The sequence below is a fragment of the Bos mutus genome, chromosome 27 (assembly GCF_027580195.1).
Source record: "Bos mutus isolate GX-2022 chromosome 27, NWIPB_WYAK_1.1, whole genome shotgun sequence".
In the NCBI taxonomy this organism is placed as follows: Eukaryota; Metazoa; Chordata; class Mammalia; order Artiodactyla; family Bovidae; genus Bos; species Bos mutus.
Window position 1 is genome coordinate 21,932,647 of NC_091643.1, and position 19,112 is coordinate 21,951,758.

At 37.7% G+C, this 19,112-nt stretch overlaps 1 protein-coding gene across 4 annotated transcripts in view; it reads right to left on the reverse strand.

The window, feature by feature from the left end:
* Positions 1-19,112, reverse strand: part of DLC1 (DLC1 Rho GTPase activating protein) — a 443,006-nt gene that overhangs the window by 306,560 nt on the left and 117,334 nt on the right. For 3 of the 4 annotated variants that reach the window (XR_011462861.1, XM_070364153.1, XM_070364152.1), the window contains exons 3-4: positions 6,138-6,287; positions 1,665-1,748 (exon numbers count right to left, since the gene is read on the reverse strand). Coding sequence is in view for 3 of the 4 variants with exons in the window: in XM_070364153.1 (XP_070220254.1) it covers positions 1,665-1,748; positions 6,138-6,287 (234 nt within the window). In the remaining variant the exon portion in view is untranslated. The remainder of the gene's footprint in view (positions 1-1,664; positions 1,749-6,137; positions 6,288-19,112) is intronic. The other variant, XM_005890951.3, reaches the window with a different exon arrangement.

The following is a 19,112-nucleotide window of genomic DNA, read 5'->3' on the forward strand; positions in this document are numbered from 1 at the left end:
GGGTTCGCAAAGAGTCAGACACAACTGAGCAATTTGCACTTTCAAGGAGGCACAGCATCTCTACATTAGGAACTATAAGACATTGATGAAAGAAACTGAAGAAGACACAAATGACTGGAAAGCCATCTCATGCTCCTGAATTGGAAAAAATAAAACTGTGAAAAATACCATGCTACCCAAAGTGATGTATAGATTCAGTGCAATCCCTGTCAGAATGCCAATGACATTTTTCATAGAAAAGGAAAAAATAAAGCCTACAATTTGGATGGAACCACAAAACACTGTGGATAGCCAAAGCAATCTTCAAAAATAATAACAAAGTTGGAGGCATCACATTCTCCTATTTCAAATTTTAGTACTATAGTAATCAAAACAGTATGGTACTGGCAGGGAAACAGACACAGAGATCAGTGGAAGAGCACAGAGAGCCTAGAAATAAAAGCAGGCACGTACAGTCAACTGACATTCGGCAGTGCGGTGAAGAATACTCAATGGCGAAAGCAGTCTTTTCAATAAGTGATGTCGGGAAAATCAGATATCCACATGCAAATAAATTAAATCGGACCCCTTCACAAAATTTAACTTCAAGTGAATTAAAGATGTAAATGTAAGATCTGAAACTGTAAAACTCCTATAAGAAAGCATAGAGAAAATGCTTCTTGACATTGGTCTTGGCAACAATTTTCTTGGGTATGACACCAAAAGCACAAGCAATAGAAGCAAAAGTAAACAGATGGGACTGTATCTAACTATAGGGCTTCTGTACAGCAAAGGAAACAACAGAGGGAAGATGTAGCCTATAGGACTAGGAGGAAATATCTCAAACCTAATACTGGATAAGGGGTTAACATACAAAATATATAAGGAACTTATACAACTTACTAGCAAAAAACAAATCTGACTGAAAAATGAGCAGAGTGCCTGAGTAGACATTTTTCCAAAGACATACAAATAGGCAACAGGTACACGAAATGATGCTCAACGTCACTAATTATCAGGGAAATGCAAATTAAAACCACGGTGAGATATTACCTCACACCTGTCAGAATGGGTATCATAAAAAAGACAAGAGATAATGAGCGTTGATGAGAACGTGGAAAAAAAGGGAATTCTAGTACACTGTTGGTGGGAATATAATGAATATAGTTACTATGGAAAACAGTATGGAGGTTCCTCAAAAAGTTAAAAATAGAACTACATATAATCCAGCAATTCCATGTTTGGGTATACATCCAAAGGAAATGAAATCACTGTCTTGAAGACACATCTGCATCCTTCTGTTGTTATATTATTCACAAAAGCCAAGACATGGAAACAACCAAAGTGTCTATTGATGGATAAATGGATACAGAACATGTGAGATATACATATACAAATACACACACATACACACACACAATGGAATATTGTTTATCTACAGAAAAGAAGGAAATTCTGCCTCTTCTGACAACATTGCTGCTGCTGCTGCTAAGTCGCTTCAGTCGTGTCCGACTCTGTGCGACCCCATAGACGGGAGCCCACCAGGCTCCCCCGACCCTGGGATTCTCCAGGCAAGAACACTGGAGTGGGTTGCCATTTCCTTCTCCAATGCATGAAAGTGAAAATTGAAAGTGAAGTCGCTCAGTCATGTCCGACTCTTAGTGACCCCATGGACTGTAGCCTACCAGGCTCCTCCGTCCATGGGATTTTCCAGGCAGGAGTACTGGAGTGGGGTGCCACTGCCTTCTCCTCTGACAACATGGAAGGACCTAAAAAGCATTACGTGAAATGAAATAAGAGACACAAATACTGTATAAATCTCACTTATATGTGAAATCTAAAATAGGGCAAAAGAAAAACAAGGTAGAGGGGTGGTTGCCAGGGGCGGGGAGATGGGGAAAATGCGGACATGCTGGTCAGAGGGTACAAGTTTCCAGTTATAAAATGTTTAAGTTCTGGGGATCTAATCTTCACTTTCGTGACAGTATTAACATCACTCTATTATATACTTGAAAGTTTCTAAGAGATTAGATATTAAGTGTTCTCACCACATACATACACACAGGCACACAATTGTAATTACACTAGTTGATGGATGTGTTAACTAACCTTATTTGGTTATTATTTTGCAATTAAAAACCGTAACAAATCATTACATCATACACCTTAAATGTTGTTATACGTCAACTATATCTCAATAAAGCTCCAAATAGAAATTTAAAAAGTGGAAAACAAAGAAGGTGTATAAAATACATACAAAAGAATAATAAATGTGAAACAGAATACAACAGTCTTTAAGTATGTGTGTGTGTATATAACCCTAACCAAATTTCTCATTCCTGAGTGATTTCAGATTAAGGGCTACATATTCTTTTTTTTTTGCATGGAAAAGACATTTTACATTTTACCATAAGAGAAAAATAATGTATTAAAATTTCATATTGAATCAACATTAAATGGATAATCATAAGTAATTTATAAATATCAAATGCATAATCTTAAGTAGCAGGTAGTTTTTAAGCCATTTCTATTTGACATTTATGTTTATCAAAAACCATTTGCATTACTTTTCCTTCCTGTTTATGAATTAATTAGGTAAATAAGAGGGTAACCTTGCACCTTTCTAACAATATAATAATTCTCAGGTAAAATAATAAATATTTTAAAAATCTATCACTCATTGTGCTTTTACCATTTATAGATAATACTGTACTGTTCCATGTTCACAAACTCTTTGGAAGATATTATTATCACCTGATGGATGATGAAGCCAAAGCTTAAAGCAAGTAACCTGACTAAATTCACAGTCTGTGGCGGACTGACATTAAAACTCAGATCTGTCCGACCCTCACTTGTCCAGCTCTATCAAGGCAGCCTTCATAAATGTTAGCTCTACCCTTATGAACCTATTTGCAGGGCAGGAAGAAAGACACAGACACGGAGCAGATGTGCGGACATGGTGGGGAGGTGGGTGGGATGAACTGGGAGACTGGGGTTGACATATATACACTACCATTCATAAGTGAGAGAGCCGGGGGAAGCTGCCGTGTAGCATAGGACCTCAGCTTGGTGCTTTGTGGTCACCTAAATGAGGAGGGCTGGGATGGCGTTTGGGAGGGAGGTCCAAGAGGGAGATATACAAGTGTACATATAGCTGATTCACTTTGTTGTACAGCAGAAACTATACTCCAATAAAAATACCCTTATTTTATTTTTAAAGCCATTCTTTAAGACCCCAGCTCATATTATTTTTTACCACTCCCTTTATTATAGAGAATCTGCCTGCAGTGTGGAAGACCTGGGTTTGATCCCTGGGTTGGGAAGATCTCCTAGAGGAGGGTATGGCAACCCACTCCAGGATTCTTGCCTGGAGAATCCCCATGGACAGAGGAGCCTGGCAGGCTACAGTCCACAGGGTTGCAAAGAGTCGGACACGACTGAGTGACTAAGCACACAGCACATTATACGTAGAACTCACTCTAATCTTTTCTTATAAATAATTTCAAACTGAGGTCACTGTTTCATTGTATGTCTTCCCCTCCGTCCTAAACTGTAGATTCACAGTGGAGTATGAGGGTGTGTCAGAGGAGGCTTCTCCTCTGAATCTGGGACAGAGCTCCTTGATGGACAGTCAAGATCATAATCATCTGTTACAACCCACTTATTCCATGGCACAATTATCAAATGGAATGGAAATCGCATGTGGAAAAATTTTTGATGATGAGAGAATGTTAAAATTAGCTTTAAACACCAAGGAACAGAAATAAAGAAAAAGGGATGACTTAGAAAAACACAGAGACCAAAAAGAAATTTTGAGGGATTCAGGCTATGTCTTATTCATCTTTTGCCCAGTCTCTGGTGTGAGTGAAGACATGGGAGAAGGAAAATAAATTAACAAATACCAAATATGTAGTCTGTATCAGGTCTTTTGGTGCATTTACATATTTTCTTTCATTAACTCCTCCCAACAAGCCATTAAGTAGGAAACAATCTCTCCTGCTTTTACGTGAACTTGAAGTTGAGAAATTAAATACTTTTCTTATCTTCTCAGACATTCAGTTGCAGAGCTGGCATGTGAACCCAAGCCTGCAGACTCTAAAGTTTATGTTTCTATTGTATTATTGGGCTTTTTTCAATTATCTGCTCAACTAAAAACTCAGAAACACATTTTTATTTACAGAATCAACCACTGCTCAGCGAGGATGGTGATGGTCCATGAGACAGTGCATGTGATATAAAATCCAGTTTACACTTGAAATGGAGGGAGAAGAAACAGATGTAGGCAAATCCTAATCATCGCCCACCTTAGCTCTTGTTTTGTATTGTCTTTACCTTTCAATGAAGAACCACATGTAGCAGGTAAGGGCTGTTCTGCTCTCTGAGCTGGAGACAATAATGTGGAGTTTTATTTAGCAGAAATCTGTGCTGTGCTTTTTCCCCCTAAATACCTAGTACTGAGGAAAGGTTAATATAGAAGGAAAAGAAGAACCATTAAAGAGATAGGGAGAGATTAGCAATTCATAATAGAAAACTTTAAAAGAGAAAATGTATCCCACATGTACATTAATGGCAAAAAAGTACTGAGAAGCCTCTCCTATTGAAAACAGGGCTTTACATTTATTGAAAATGAAAATGAGCACAAAGTGAAATGGTGAAAATGAGCATGAAGCTTCTCTACACCTTTCACCTGTAAACAAGGGTAAAACACCCTTCTTGTTGGTCTTCAGGAGGCCACTTTGGTTGTGTTTCCTTCACGTGGATGCCTGTCCTACTGAAGTATGTGTGAGACACTATGGTACCAGGAGAGGAGTAAGTGATTCTGTCTGGGAAGACATACGGAGATTTAGGGAAGACTTCACTGTAAAGAAAACAACTGAGATGAATCCTGAAGGATAAGGAAAAATTATCCAGAAGGTTATAAACAAGAAGAAAAATGTCATTTCTACTGGCTTTCTAAGTCTAGACTGAAGTATTTAATGTCACATATTTTTCATTTTTAAATTAAAATTGTTTTTTACTCAAGGTATCAGATTCCCATAATAGTCAGCTATGAAAAGAAGTATGGGATAGTGGTTGAATGACGTGGCTCTTGTACATACAATTACTAACTTTTCTATTCTTTTTACTCTGAACAATGTTATAAGGAAGGAATGTGTTAGCATACGTAATGCACACTATATAATGCATTCATATATCCTAAGGTTAGCTACTAACTTAACTTGCTTATTTTCTGTGAAATATTCTGTACCACAGTCAGAATAAGTCTTGAATAACTTAATAATCAAGAGTAGAACTATACAAAATAATTTGATACAGAATAGTTCTATTTTGGTAGGTTCTCAAAAGGGGTCCATGGCTTAATTATAAGTAAATTCTACCATCACGTTTGCTAGATATACAAAAACTAAGCTATTTAATATGAACATAATATTAAATATGTGAAGTGTATAGACATTTTGGCATCTGTGTCTTCTAAATTTTATCTTGGGTGTTAGACTCTCAAAAGAGAGTCTATCTTATATGAAATTAATGCACAGTACAATATAGTTTTCATCTCTGTCCTATTCATTATGTTTCACTGAGTGAATTTTAGAGTGTTCTCAAGTTGATTTCAGGTAAATTCTTTCTTGTAATCTGCTGAGTTAGTTCAATCAGCATTCATTCCTCCATCCATCCATGTGCCTACCCATCCACCCATCTACTTGCCCACTCATCCACCCACTCATCCATCCATCCAATCATTCATCCATTCATCCACAGATATTTATTAACCATATTCTATATCCAGTGTAAACTTGTGGGATACTGGAAATAAAATACCAAACAAGATAAACAGAGCATCGCTAATGGTGTTTACAGCATATCAGAGAAGACTGACAATGAGGGAAACAACAGCAATGAAGAGAATTTGATCACTAGGAAACAAAGTAACTTCCCAAAGTGACCCTCTTTCCTGTCTAATAATAACCATTTTCTTTTGAATCACACACATCTCTTATGGACTCTGTGTGAAACCTAGAATGATTTGAGTGATCTTTATGGAACACTAAGGGTCGCAAGGGGGTAGATTGGGCCATCCAAGATGTTTCATTCTCAAGAGGGCCTCTGTAGGTGCAGGGACACATTCACACGTGGGAAGCGGGAGGTGGGAAGCTCACAGGGACTTGCCGCCGCAGGCTGGTTGGTGTGCTGGACGGAGAGGAGCTGGAGCTGAGGGCATTCTCAATGTCCTGATCGAGCTGGTCCAGTTTCATGATCAGCAGCACCATCGAGTCTAGTCGTGCCCTATCCCGATCTTCTCTTATTTCCTGAGGAACAGAACATGCCGTTACTGAATCTGAAAGGCCATTTCTTGGAAAGAATAAAAAGTTCCCTGTTCTTCAATGGGACACAAAGGGCACAGTAATACGCAATCTTGTATTTAAGGGGCAGGAACGTTCTATTCTGTACCATCAGCGGACTCTTCACTGGGAAGATACCGCCCTCCTGCCAAGAAGGCATTTTTACAGGAATATTAAATACATATTTTCTAGAGCAAGGCACAATGAAAAAGAGGCTTAACATCAATGATACTGATACATTTATTATTTTCAGATTAATTATTCTTGGGAAAAGTTGTATATTTTCTTTTGTCAAATCAGTTATACACACAAATCATTTATAACATACTAATAATTGTTTTCAGGTTAGACATTTAAGGATGTACACAAGATAATATTTTTGGATGACTATTTCTGAGTATAGTAAAAAAAACAGGAAAAGAATCAAACAAGGCAGAAATTTTTCTTTGTTTTGTTTTTTGCATGAGGCCACTTACTTACTGCTTTTTCAAGCTATGTTATTGCCAATATTCATTTTTTTTTTTTAATTTTATTTTTCTTTTAATATAAATTTATTTAATTGGAGGCTAATTGCTTTACAATATTATAGTGCTTAATAAGCCAATATCACTTTCAACCTTCTTTCACACACTTTTGGAAAAAAAAATCCTCTACAATCACATGAATTGTGGTTACTTCTTTGAATTCTCTATAACATAAACATATTATTTATGGAAATACTTTTTCTTATAAAAATAGTTAAGTTTCTCACTGACCATACAGAGTTATTTGCACATGACTGTTTACTATTCTTGTGTGTTCAAGTCATTAGTATTAGGAAACTTTAAAATGTTCTGTAAAGTGCAAAGTATCAGGGTTGGGCAGAACAAGGGTTGCTGCTGCTGCTACTAAGTCACTTCAGTCGTGTCCGACTCTGTGCGACCCCATAGACGGCAGCCCACCAGGCTCCCCCGTCCCTGGGATTCTCCAGGCAAGAACACTGGAGTGGGTTGCCATTTCCTTCTCCAATGCATGAAAGTGAAAAGTGAAAGTGAAGTCGCTCAGTCGTGTGCGACTCTTAGCGACCCCATGGACTGCAGCCTACCAGGCTCCTCCATCCATGGGATTTTCCAGGCAAGAGTACTGGAGTGGGATGCCATTGCCTTCTCCGAGAACAAGGGTTAATGAAATAAAAACAAAACAAAACATGAAAGCACTGTAAGTTTCCTTAGAAGCAAGATCTACTGAGAGGTGTCATGGACTCAGGACCAGCCCTTTTCAGGTAAATCGTCATTTGTGACTCATGTTGCCATGTTCTCATCTGTCTAAGATATTTACCTGGGTGAAATCAGCTTTGAAAGGGCCATCAGCAGTGACCTCAAAGGCAAACTCTACTGTGATGAAAGCCGGAAGAGTGGGTACAAGGGAGTGGTTGGGAGGTTTTGCTAAGGGGATGGATGAGTAGTGGCGTGAATGAGGTGACTGCTTGAATCAGATCTTTGATTTTGTTTTTGGACTTTTTCTTTTAATCACCCTTAATTCCCTAATCACCATTAGGGCAGACCCCAAAGAACAAGGACTAGGGTAATTGCATGGAGTCATCTAATGCCATAGGGGTCTCTGTACTTCAAACAGGTAAAGTAGACTGTTAATATTAACAAAAACTATTTTTCACAAGTCAAATAATTGGTTTATTAGATGAAGTTGGTCAAAAAATCATTAGTTCAGCTACCATTAAGAAATTATTTGGGTAAGCTGAACCTGTGCTTGGTTGAAAGTTTAATGTCAAACTGAAAGACTGAGTCCTACTTCCATAAAGTCATTAATTTTGAGAATACATTAAGAATTTTTCTGAGTTATGTTAATTCCCTCAGAGTACTATAGTGTAATTATTTCTTCCGTTTCCTGCCATCATCTGTGTTGCCTAAAACATTTAATAAGGCTCTGACAGAGAATTACAGAACTTTTGTGATCATAAAGTTTCATTGTGCTTAAGAAGGGCCAGGATATTTGCAAACAGACCTGAACGTTACACTATATCATATTCCTCAATGCTACAGAACTTTGTTATATATTTTTAAAATGTTATTTATAGTAAAACCCTGCTTATACTTTAAAATAGAGTCCCAGAAATATTAAAAAAAATTAATTCTCTTCTAAATAATACAGAAAATGGGAGAAACTGCCTGAATAGAAGATTCTTTGCTTATATAATTTCCTTCTCATTTAAACCAAACTTGTGTTTGGCAAGGTAACGTTCTTTGCATATCTCTATGTTCACGTACGCTTTTGTGTGATTGTCTTTCATTCACCAGTCATAACATCCTCAAGCATAAAGATGAGGTTTTACCACCAGGCAGACACAGAGTCAAGTTTTACACTGTATATGCAACACTTTACAGGAATAAAAATATTAATGAAATCAATAGGAGCCAGTGAAATAACATTTCCCGGAGTGTTAGAAAATATGTCTTGATATTTTTCCAGCTACTCAGTTAACGTTGGATAAAACAGTATACCCTGAAGCTATCCTACCTATCAACAGTAGACTTAGAAACAATTTGTATTAACTGGATGCTGAGATTGTGCTTTAAAAACTTTTTCAAGGCTATGGGCTGAGCATCGAATTATTTTAAATGACCTGCCAAAAGAATAAAATCAAGCAGCCTTGGTCTAAGATATTTGTTTAGAGAAATAAACTTATTGCATTTCCCTTTCATTCATGGAGGCTTCCTTGTTTATCACCTATTACAACGTTCAGCCTGAAACGTAAGGTACACAGACTAGCATCAAAGATTACACATTAAACATCACAAAATAGAGTTGGCTACAAATCAGATGCTTTGGATACATCTTCTGTCCTTGTTGTTAAAGCTCAAGTATGAATATTTTGCAAAGTTCTAACTTTTCATATGTCCATGGCTAAACTCCAGCAAATAGCTCATGTCTGAAAACAAAGCTGTGTGTTTGCAGATTCTGGCAAGGTTGAACTCTACAGCAGAGCTTTCATTTCATGCTGTCACTACAGGCCAGGGGAAGAGGAACTTCTTAATGAGCGAGGCGGCCTTAGTTCTATGCATTTCAGTAACTTAATCCCCTTAAATCAAAGCCAAGATGTGAAATTTTCTCCCCTCCCATGTTCCCTGCAGTCACAACTGCTCTGTGAAAGGGAACAAAACGTTCATCAGTGAATAAGAGATAGAAAATCTCTGCTGTCTTCAGTATTATAGTCAGCATGAGAAGACATAAGGAAAGGAAAAAAATGCATATACATATTTTCTGATAGGAACAAGGGTAAGAAGAAAATAGATAGGGTAATGAGGTATACAGTAACTGCAGGGGAAGTGTCCCATCTGGTGGAGTGTGGTCAGAGAAGAGCTTTCTGCCGAAGTAAGAGTAAACCATGATAGGGATGAAAAAAAAATGAGGTAGAGGAGAGAAAGAGACAAAGATAGAAACGGAGAGAGAGAAAGAGAGAAATAAGGAAGGAAGGGGGGGTGCGAGCCGGGGAGGGAAGGGAGGAGGAGGAGAAGAGAGGGTAGTAGAAGCCGGAAATCAGTGTCCCATGCAGGGTGAAGAGTGGTATGAGAACGCTGGGGTGAGAACAAGTGTGGTGAATAAGAAGAAGTGAGAAAAGGTTAGGGAAGCCAGGGGAGGGAAAGCGAGTGGGAGAGTGAGTGGGTGCTAGGGCAAAATGAGGCTGACCATAAACAGGAGCCAAGCTGTATTCCATTATGAAGGTCACTATAAGGAGGTCAATTTTATTCTTCGTGTAGTGGGGCCACGGGCAGGATATCAGCAAATGAGTGATTCAGTGATTTTCAACCTTTCAGAGTTCTTGCCACGTTTGACAACCAAACATTTTTGGAACCTCATCACATTGTATGTCCAGCAATGCCACACAATGAATACAGGTGCAACAGTTTAGTTTATCCTAAGATGATTCTTCCAGTTCTAGCCATAGTCCTTTCTTCTGCTGAGGTCCCATGTTACCGTGATCAAGAGGAAATAATAGAAATTTTTATAATCAAGTCCTATTTATATAATCAAGTCCTATATTTTGAGATCAAAGTGAAAAAGAAGTAACTGTTTAGGGATCCTATTTCTTGGAAGTAGGGAGTGAGTGGGCAGTGATACGTCAGGAAATCTTTAGCAACTGGATCTCCAAATAAATAGAAAGCCCTAATTTGTAGTGTGTGCCGACTTTTCTGTGTAAATACATCCACGGCCAATTTCAAGCTCCCAGATAGACATTACTGAGTGCAGTTTTGGGAGAGATGCACACAGTTGGCTCTTATGGTCTGTGGCGAGGTAATGCACAGCAGCTCCAACACACACATGAGGAGCGGGGACCAGTAGGATAGAGAATCATTCTTAGAATCTGACTTGAATGGAAATATTGACAATTAAACCAACAGCTGTAATGAAGGTGTAGTCAACATAATCATATATTGGAATAATGCATTTTATTTAGTTGATGCATTTACTCTCCCTGATATTTGCTTCCATTGCCCAGGTAGAGTTCAGTATATATTGTAGGTTTAAATTTAATGACCTTCTGGAAGGGTCTCTTTTTTTTCTGGTAGTGGCTCCTTTATCTACCTTCTTGGTATCATCCCTTATCTATGTTTGCAAAATTCCCTAAATGTATTATCACGAGCATATCTATTTGTATTTTTACTTAAGTAAGTCAAAATTCATTTCTTTAGGTTATTCATTACACCATTTGGATACTTCATTCAACACCTGAGACTTTTGAAACCTACAGGTCCAGGACAGTGGTATTGGTACCAATGTCCTAACTTTGCAGATGAAAAGTGATTCCAGCGAGTTTTAGGTCCAGGTCACATTTCTGTTGGTAAACTGACAGGCCCAGAGCTGGCTCTCCCTGTGCCTTGCCCTAGTCTCTTTCCACTTGGCCTTCTTTCCATGATTAGTTTAGTAATCATTTCCACATCATGCATACTCTCTTCCAACTCCCACACCCTGGTTTATATTCTTTCTAACATATAGAAACTATGTTTTGGAAGAACGCCAATGACCACAACTTATTACAAGATATCTTTGAAGCATCTGGCTCAATTCTTTATGCTTTTATTTAACAATCATTCAAGATATGTTTATTGACCATCTACTGCATGCACTGCGTTTCCTAGGAAGCTACTGCTTTCGTATTTTTACAGCATAAGTTTTAGAAATGCTGTTGCTGTTGTTCAGTTGCTAAGTCGTGTCTGACTCTTTGCAACCCCGTGGACTGCAGCATGCCAGACCTCCCTGTCCCTAACTATCTCCCTGAGTTTGCCCAAGGTCATGTTCATTGAGTTGGTGATGCCATCCAACCATCTCAACCTCTGGCATTTAGAAATGTTATGGAGACAGATTCTGCCTTTCTCTACCTTCCCAGTTTCTCCCTCCAGAACTAAACAGCCTAAGTAAAGCCTGTTCCACAAAACAGCCTTTCAAATATTTGAAAAACTATATTGCACCCATTTTCTTTTTCATGGTAAATCATTCTCAGTTCCTTTAATTATTTCTGTTATATTGTTTATATATATATATATGAAAACATAATTATAATGTTTTCAAATCCTTATTAGTTCTGTTTACTCTTCTCTGGATATGAGATAGTTCTATCAGTGACCCAACTAATGGCTGGTACCAAGGATTACATATATTACTTTACATGTTTTCTGACCATGAAGACAGAGAAGGCAAGTATTTCTCCATGTTCCGTATACCCTCTTTAACACAGCCTAAGAATTAAGTGCCTGTTGAGAACATGAACAGGCTATTCTTAATGGGATAGTCTCAATCTGCTTTTTTAATGAGAAGGATTTTTTTGGCTGTGCACTGACCTTGAGTCAACCATGTGATATATGTCTCTTTCTCCCAGTATGTGCCTGTGTCCTGCTAAGAACAGAAACATCCTGTTGTCTTGAGACTATAACCAGCTGTTGTCAAGGTATAGATAATGTACGTAGCTGCTGTGGAACAAATTTCCAGTTGTTTCTTTTTCAAACACAAGTCAGTGTATACTTAGGCAAATTACAAGAAAATCCTCCTTTCAATTTGATTTGTTGTCAAAACCTAAGATGGCCAAGCCACGCGGTGTTAATTGGGCAATTGGAAAGAGCTCCTTCTTTACTCCCTTGAGCTTCTTAGACCCTGGGCAGTGAAGTCACTTCGATCACAATGGTATCGGGGGAGATAAACAGAGATTTTAGGAGATCATTCTCTCCAGGGTCATAAACTGGAATCCACTGAATGGGAGCTTCTATGACCCCTCTTTCCTTCCCTCTGAGGAAGATAATTCTGACCCTCTCTCTTTCTCCAAAGGCTTTTTATTGAACAGCATAGAACACAGCACACACACAGGGAGTGGGGATGATGTGTAAGTTATTGGACATTTCACAGACTGGGAAAACATGAGCTCCAGAGCAAAGGGCGCCTCCCTTAGAGCTGCACAGGCTCCGTTTTCCTTATGCCAAGCATTTGGAAGGGAACCAAAAAATTCAGTGAAATACCCGGATGCTTCCAAATAGAAGATATTTGGCTCAGCAAATTCAGCGCTGCCTGAATGTTCTGCTTGTCAATGAGTTGTGGCATCCCATAGACAGGCATAATAAATTAAAGGCTAGGCCAGGAATAGAATTAAGACTTCCTGATTCACAAGCCAAGGTTCTGGCCTCTACACTGTCTTTGATTCCATACACATCTTACTGGCTATTCTGGGCTGCTAATACTCCTTGCTCACCCGTAAAAGAAAGAGACCTTTCAGCGAAAAGCTTGGCTCAACTTCACTCTGAATTATTTGATCTAAAGCCAGCTGGACTAGTATGAAATCTCATATTAGTGTTATAAATTTCATTTGACAATAAATTCCTCATTCTAGACTTTCCTTTCTTAACATAATATCCTGCTTGAAGAATCAGAAAGTGATTAAATCTTTGTTTCTTCAGAAGCAGTGAAGATTTTCATCTGAGTTGACTGGCAGAAGCTAAAAATAACGTAATTATTTTATGCCAGAATTTCTAGGCAAGTTCAATAAGTCAGCCTTAATTTTTATTCAGGTGCATTTTGAGATAAAATTTATGCAGACTGGTAATAAAGGTAAACAGATGCAATAAAAAAAGCACAACTACTATCTCCCACTTGCCAGACATATTCTGTTTAAACACAAAATCTTTGTATGTTATCTTTAAGGAATAATAACATGCCAATATCATTTTAATATTAGATGACAGAGAGAGATAAATATTACCCTCATTTAAAGTTGCTACAAGGAATCTTTTAACTGATATGTACATTGTAGCATTATATTAAGTGTCTGTGTTTAGTTCAGTTCAGTCGCTCAGTTGTGTCCGACTCTTTGCGACCCCATGAACCACAGCACACCAAGCCTCCCTGTCCATCACCAACTGCTGGAGTCTACCCAAACCCATGTCCATTGAGTTGGTGATGCCATCCAACCATCTCATCCTCTGTTGTCCCCTTCTCCTCCTGCCTTCAATCTTTCCCAGCATCAGGGTCTTTTCAAATGAGTCAGCTCTTCACATCAAGTAGCCAAAGTACTGGAGTTTCAGCTTCAACATCAGTCCTTCCAATGAATACCCAGGATTGATCTCCTTTAGGATGGACTGGTTGGATCTCCTTGCAGTCCAAGGGACTTGCAAGAGTCTTCTCCAACATCACAGTTCAAAAGCATCAATTCTTCAGTGCTCAGCTTTCTTTATAGTCCAACTCTCACATCCATACATGAATCCTGGAAAAACCATAGCCTTGATTAGATGGACTTTTGTTGACAAGGTAATGTCTCTGCTTTTTAATATGCTGTCCAGGTTGGTCATAACTTTTCTTCCAAGGAGTAAGCGTCTTTTAATTTCATGGCTGCAGTCACCATCTGTAGTGATTTTGGAGCCCCCAAAATTAAAGTCAGCCACTGTTTCCACTGTTTCTCCATTTGCTCTGAAGTGATGGGACCAGATGCCATGATCTTAGTCTTCTGAATGTTGAGCTTTAAGCCAACTTTTTCACTCTCCTCTTTCATCAAGAGGCTCTTTAGTTCTTTTTCACTTTCTGCCTTAAGGGTGGTATCATCTGCATATCTGAGGTTATTGATATTTCTCCTGGCAATCTTGATTCCAGCTTGTACTTTATCCAGCTCAGCATTTTGCATGATGTACTCTGCATATAAGTTAAATAAGCAGGGTGACAGTATACAGCCTTGACCTACTCCTTTTCCTATTCGGAACCAGTCTGTTGTTCCATGTCCAGTTCTAACTGTTGCTTCCTGACCTGCATACAGGTTTCTCAAGAGGCAGGTCAGGTGGTCTGGTATTTCCATCTCCTTCAGAATTTTCCACAGTTTATTGTGATCCACATAGTCAAAGGCTTTGACTACTGACATAGTCAATAAAGCAGAAATAGATGTTTTTCTGGAACTCTCTTGCTTTTTTGATGATCCAGCAGATGTTGGCAATTTGATCTCTGGTTCCTAACTTTTCTAAAACCAGCTTGAACATCTGGAAGTTCATGGTTCATGTATTGCTGAAGCCTGGCTTGGATAATTTGAACATTACTTTACTAGCATGTGAGATGAGTGCAATCGTGTGGTAGTTCACTCTCTATTAATCTCCCCTCCCATTTAAAAGGGATGTGAAAAAAATTGGTCACATATTTGCTCAATTTTTAAACTTCAGTGAGGCTTCAAATGGAGCATTTCTTAGCCCAGACTTTGTAAATTTCCTACACAGTCTCCTAAATGGTTTCAAAGGACATTTATGCAGCAGGTCCTAAGGAGCACTCACAAGTGGCAAGTGTGAACCAGGAGAGAGGTGTGTGGGCAGCAATTCCTCTCTATCTCAGGGGAATCTGAGGATGACTTCCTCCACTGGCTTTAAAGGCTCATTTTTGGTTGGGATATAATTTCTAGCTAAATAATTTTGTAAGCATTCTGTAATCAGTTTTCACTTTAAGTGCTAAAGCTTTAGATTGACATTCAAGGTCAATTAATGCATGTATTTATTTAGACACAAAATCAGCCTTTATGGATTATTCTGTGTTCTGTGTCATCATGCCTACACAATAACCTGCAAATCCCTGTAGTTTTTTGTTGTTGTTGTTGTTTTGTTTACAATTCTCAGAAGCTCTTTGCTAGCTCAGATATTAAAGGATACAGGACTTATTCTGGCTGGAAAACATCTACTTAATATTAAAATTCCATAAATTATTTCCAAGAGTATTATGATGGTCTTTCCTTAGGTGTAGATAACAAAGAAAGGCATAAATAAAAATTTACTTCTTTTCCAGAAAAATACATGACTTAATTTAGAAGAAAAGTCCTTTATTGACTTCACTTCTGTCTACTTTTCTAATTTTACCTCTCAGCACTTCCTGATCCTGCCCAGTGTTCCTCAAATTCAATCATTCTGAGGACAACTCCATATTTCTTGATATTTTTCTTTAAGTAGACTTAACATTTCACAGTTAAAAATGCATTTCTAACCTAAATGGGAAGGAAATCTAAAAAAGAGGGGATTTATGTATATGTATAACTGCTTCATTTTGCTGTACAGCAGAAGCTAATACAATACTGTATAGCAATTGTACTTCAATAAAAACATTTTTTAAATGCACTTTTAGGATCTGAATAGACATTTTTTTCAAATAAGATGTAGAGATAACAGATACATGAAAAGTTGCTCAACATCACGAGTTATCAAAGAAATGCAAATCAAAAAAGCATCAGATATCTCTTCACAGGTAGTTGTCAGAATGGCTATTATGAAAAAGATAAGAAATAATAAGTGCTGGTGAGGATGTAGAGAAAAGGAAACCTTTGCTCACTGTCGATGGGAATGTCAACTGGTACAGCCACTACAGAAAAATGTACAGAGGTGCCTCAAAAGAATAACGAAATTGATCCAGCCATTCCACCTTTAAGTATTTATCTGAAGAAAACAAAAATACTAACTGGAAAAGATAAATGTATCATTATATTCATGGCAGTGTTATTTAAATAGTTAAGATATGGAGGCAAGTGAAGAGTCCAATGATGGGTGAATGAGTAAAGAAAATCAAGAAAATGAACAATGGAATATTATTCAGCCACAAATAAGAATGAAATCATGCCATTTGTGACAACATGAACGGACCCTGACAGTATTACACTAAGTGAAATAAATCAGACAGAGAAAGAAAACTACTATATGCTCTCATGCAAATGTGGAATCTAAAACAAACAGACAAACAAAAACAAAAACTGAACTCGTAGATACAGAGAACAGATTGGAGCTTACTAGAGGCAGGCTGGTTGGGGATGTGGTGGGAAAAGTGGGTGAAGGGAGTCAAAAAGTACAAACCTTCAGTTATAAAATAAAAGCCATGCAGTGTACTATATAGCACTATACATTAGTAATACTGCATTGTGTATTTGAAAGTTACTAATAGAGTAGACCGCAAAAGTTCTCATTTCAAAAAAACTGTGACTATGTGTAATGCTAAAAGTTAACTAGGCTTCAGTGTAGTGATCATTTTGCAATATATACAAAATTCACATCATTACTATCTACACCTAGTACTAATATGTTATATGTCAATCATATATATCTCAGTGGAAACAATGAACTTTTAATATATAATGTTGCATAAAATAAAAGTGAAAATCTTTTCTTATATTTTTTCTATAAAATGACAAAATTATTAAAATAAAAAATCTTTACACTATCTGATGTAACCACACATAAATCATACTATACTTTAGGAAATACTGTACTAGAAGTACAGAACTTTTGGGTTCTCAAATATGCCATGTTCCTTCTCATTTGCAACTAAGATTACCAGATTTAGTCAACAAAAATTACATTTGAATTTCAGATAAACACAAAATATATATTTTTAGTAAAGTCCCAAATATTCAGTGAGATGGTACTGTATGGGATATACTTATTCTAAACATGTTTTGTTCTTTATTTGAAATTCAAGTGTAATTGGGAATTCTGTATTTTATCTGACAACTCTATTTTTTTGGGGGGGAGTTTTAAGACTTTATTCATTTACTTTTTAAGAGCAGTTTTAGATGCACAGCAAAATTAGAAGGAAGGTACAGATATGTCCCATATACCCTTTACCCTCCCTGTCCCTCCAATGCACACACACACACACACACAGGCATGCACACACAAAGCCTCCCTCACTGTTAACATTCCCCACCAGATGGAACATTTGTTACAACTGATGAACTTATATTGACACATCATACTCAAAGTCCATAGTTTACTTTAGGATTCACGCTTGAATTGTACACTCAATTGTACACTCTGTGGGTCTGAACAAACACACAATGACATGCATCCATCAATATGGCACCTGACAGAGTGTTTTCCCTGTCCTAAAAAATCCTCTGTGCTCTGTCTGCTCATCCCTCCCTCCCTCCCCTCACCTCTGCAATCACTGATCCTTTTACTGTCTCATTAGTTTTGCCTTTTCTAGAATGTTATTTTGTTGGAATTATACAGCATGTAGCCTTATCACATTGGTTTCTTTCGCTTAGTAATATGCATTTAAGATAGCTCATTCCTTTTCAGCGCTGAATAGATTCCACTATTGAATGTGTACCACAGTTTGTTAATTTATTCATCCTCGGAAGAGGATCTGTTGGCAACTCTATTTTTGACTCAGTAATAATGCTTCTTTGGCTTAAAACACCTCTCCCTTGCCTGAGTATATCAAAGGAAACCCCTTGGTTTCAAATTCAATGTCACTCCAATGGAGAACTTTTTCATAAGGTTGTTTCCTTGAAGGAATGAACGTTAACTGCCTTTCAAGTTTAGTGATACAACTTCAAAGAATGGAAATTGTTTCTCAGTATCTTATTCAGAGTAGTTAAGTATCTGCATATTATTCAGATAATAATCCCAAGTAAATCTAAGAATTGGCACTTTGTTTTCTCTTTAGTAGCAAAATTAAATGTGAAAAATGCATAAGGCTACTCTCATGGTATTTTTAGGATTACACATTTACTTAAATTGTTACTGTTTTGTAGTAAATCTTCCATGAGAGAGTAAATTCAGAGTAAATTTTTTGCCATTGTATATTTTATAACTATCAACATGTTATGTGTGTTTGTGGTTTTTCTGACATTAATGAAGAGCCCTCACATTGAAGAAGTATGGGAACTATTTATCTAGCCCAGTCCTCTCATTTTTTTTCCCATGTGATGATAACCTTAGCAAGTTAAGACTTTCCCAAGGCTACAGACATAGTAAATGGCAGAACTGGAAACTCTGAGTCTCCTGATTCAACTCAGCTTTGCTTCCTATTACCCAGTTAGTAACCACTAACACCTTTAGTCCTTTAAGGCATTTTCTTCAATTCTAAAGGTGACCCAAAAGGCTATATTCCCCATGCAAATTCACGTGAAGTGAGAGATTTGAGTTGAATACATGTAGATTAAAAAGTAGACTTAGTCACGCATTGACTGGCACCATCTTACTGCTATTCATCTAGAAATTTAGAAGATAAACCACCCGCCTTTCTTCTTTTTTCTCCCTTTCCTCCCCTCCTCTCCCTTTTCTTCCCCTTTCCCTTCTTTCTGTCCTGTCTACAATGAACTCTATCAGGAGTTCTTAAATATTAGTGCACATCAACATGATCTGAAGAACTTCCTAAACACAGAGAACTGCTGACTTGTAGGTGTCTGACGGAGATAGAACACTGCATTTTTAATAAGTTCCCAGCTAGTGCTACTGCTGCCAGGAGCCACACAGGAGAACCTCTGAACCTGGAAGGCTACAGTCCATGGAGTTGCATAGA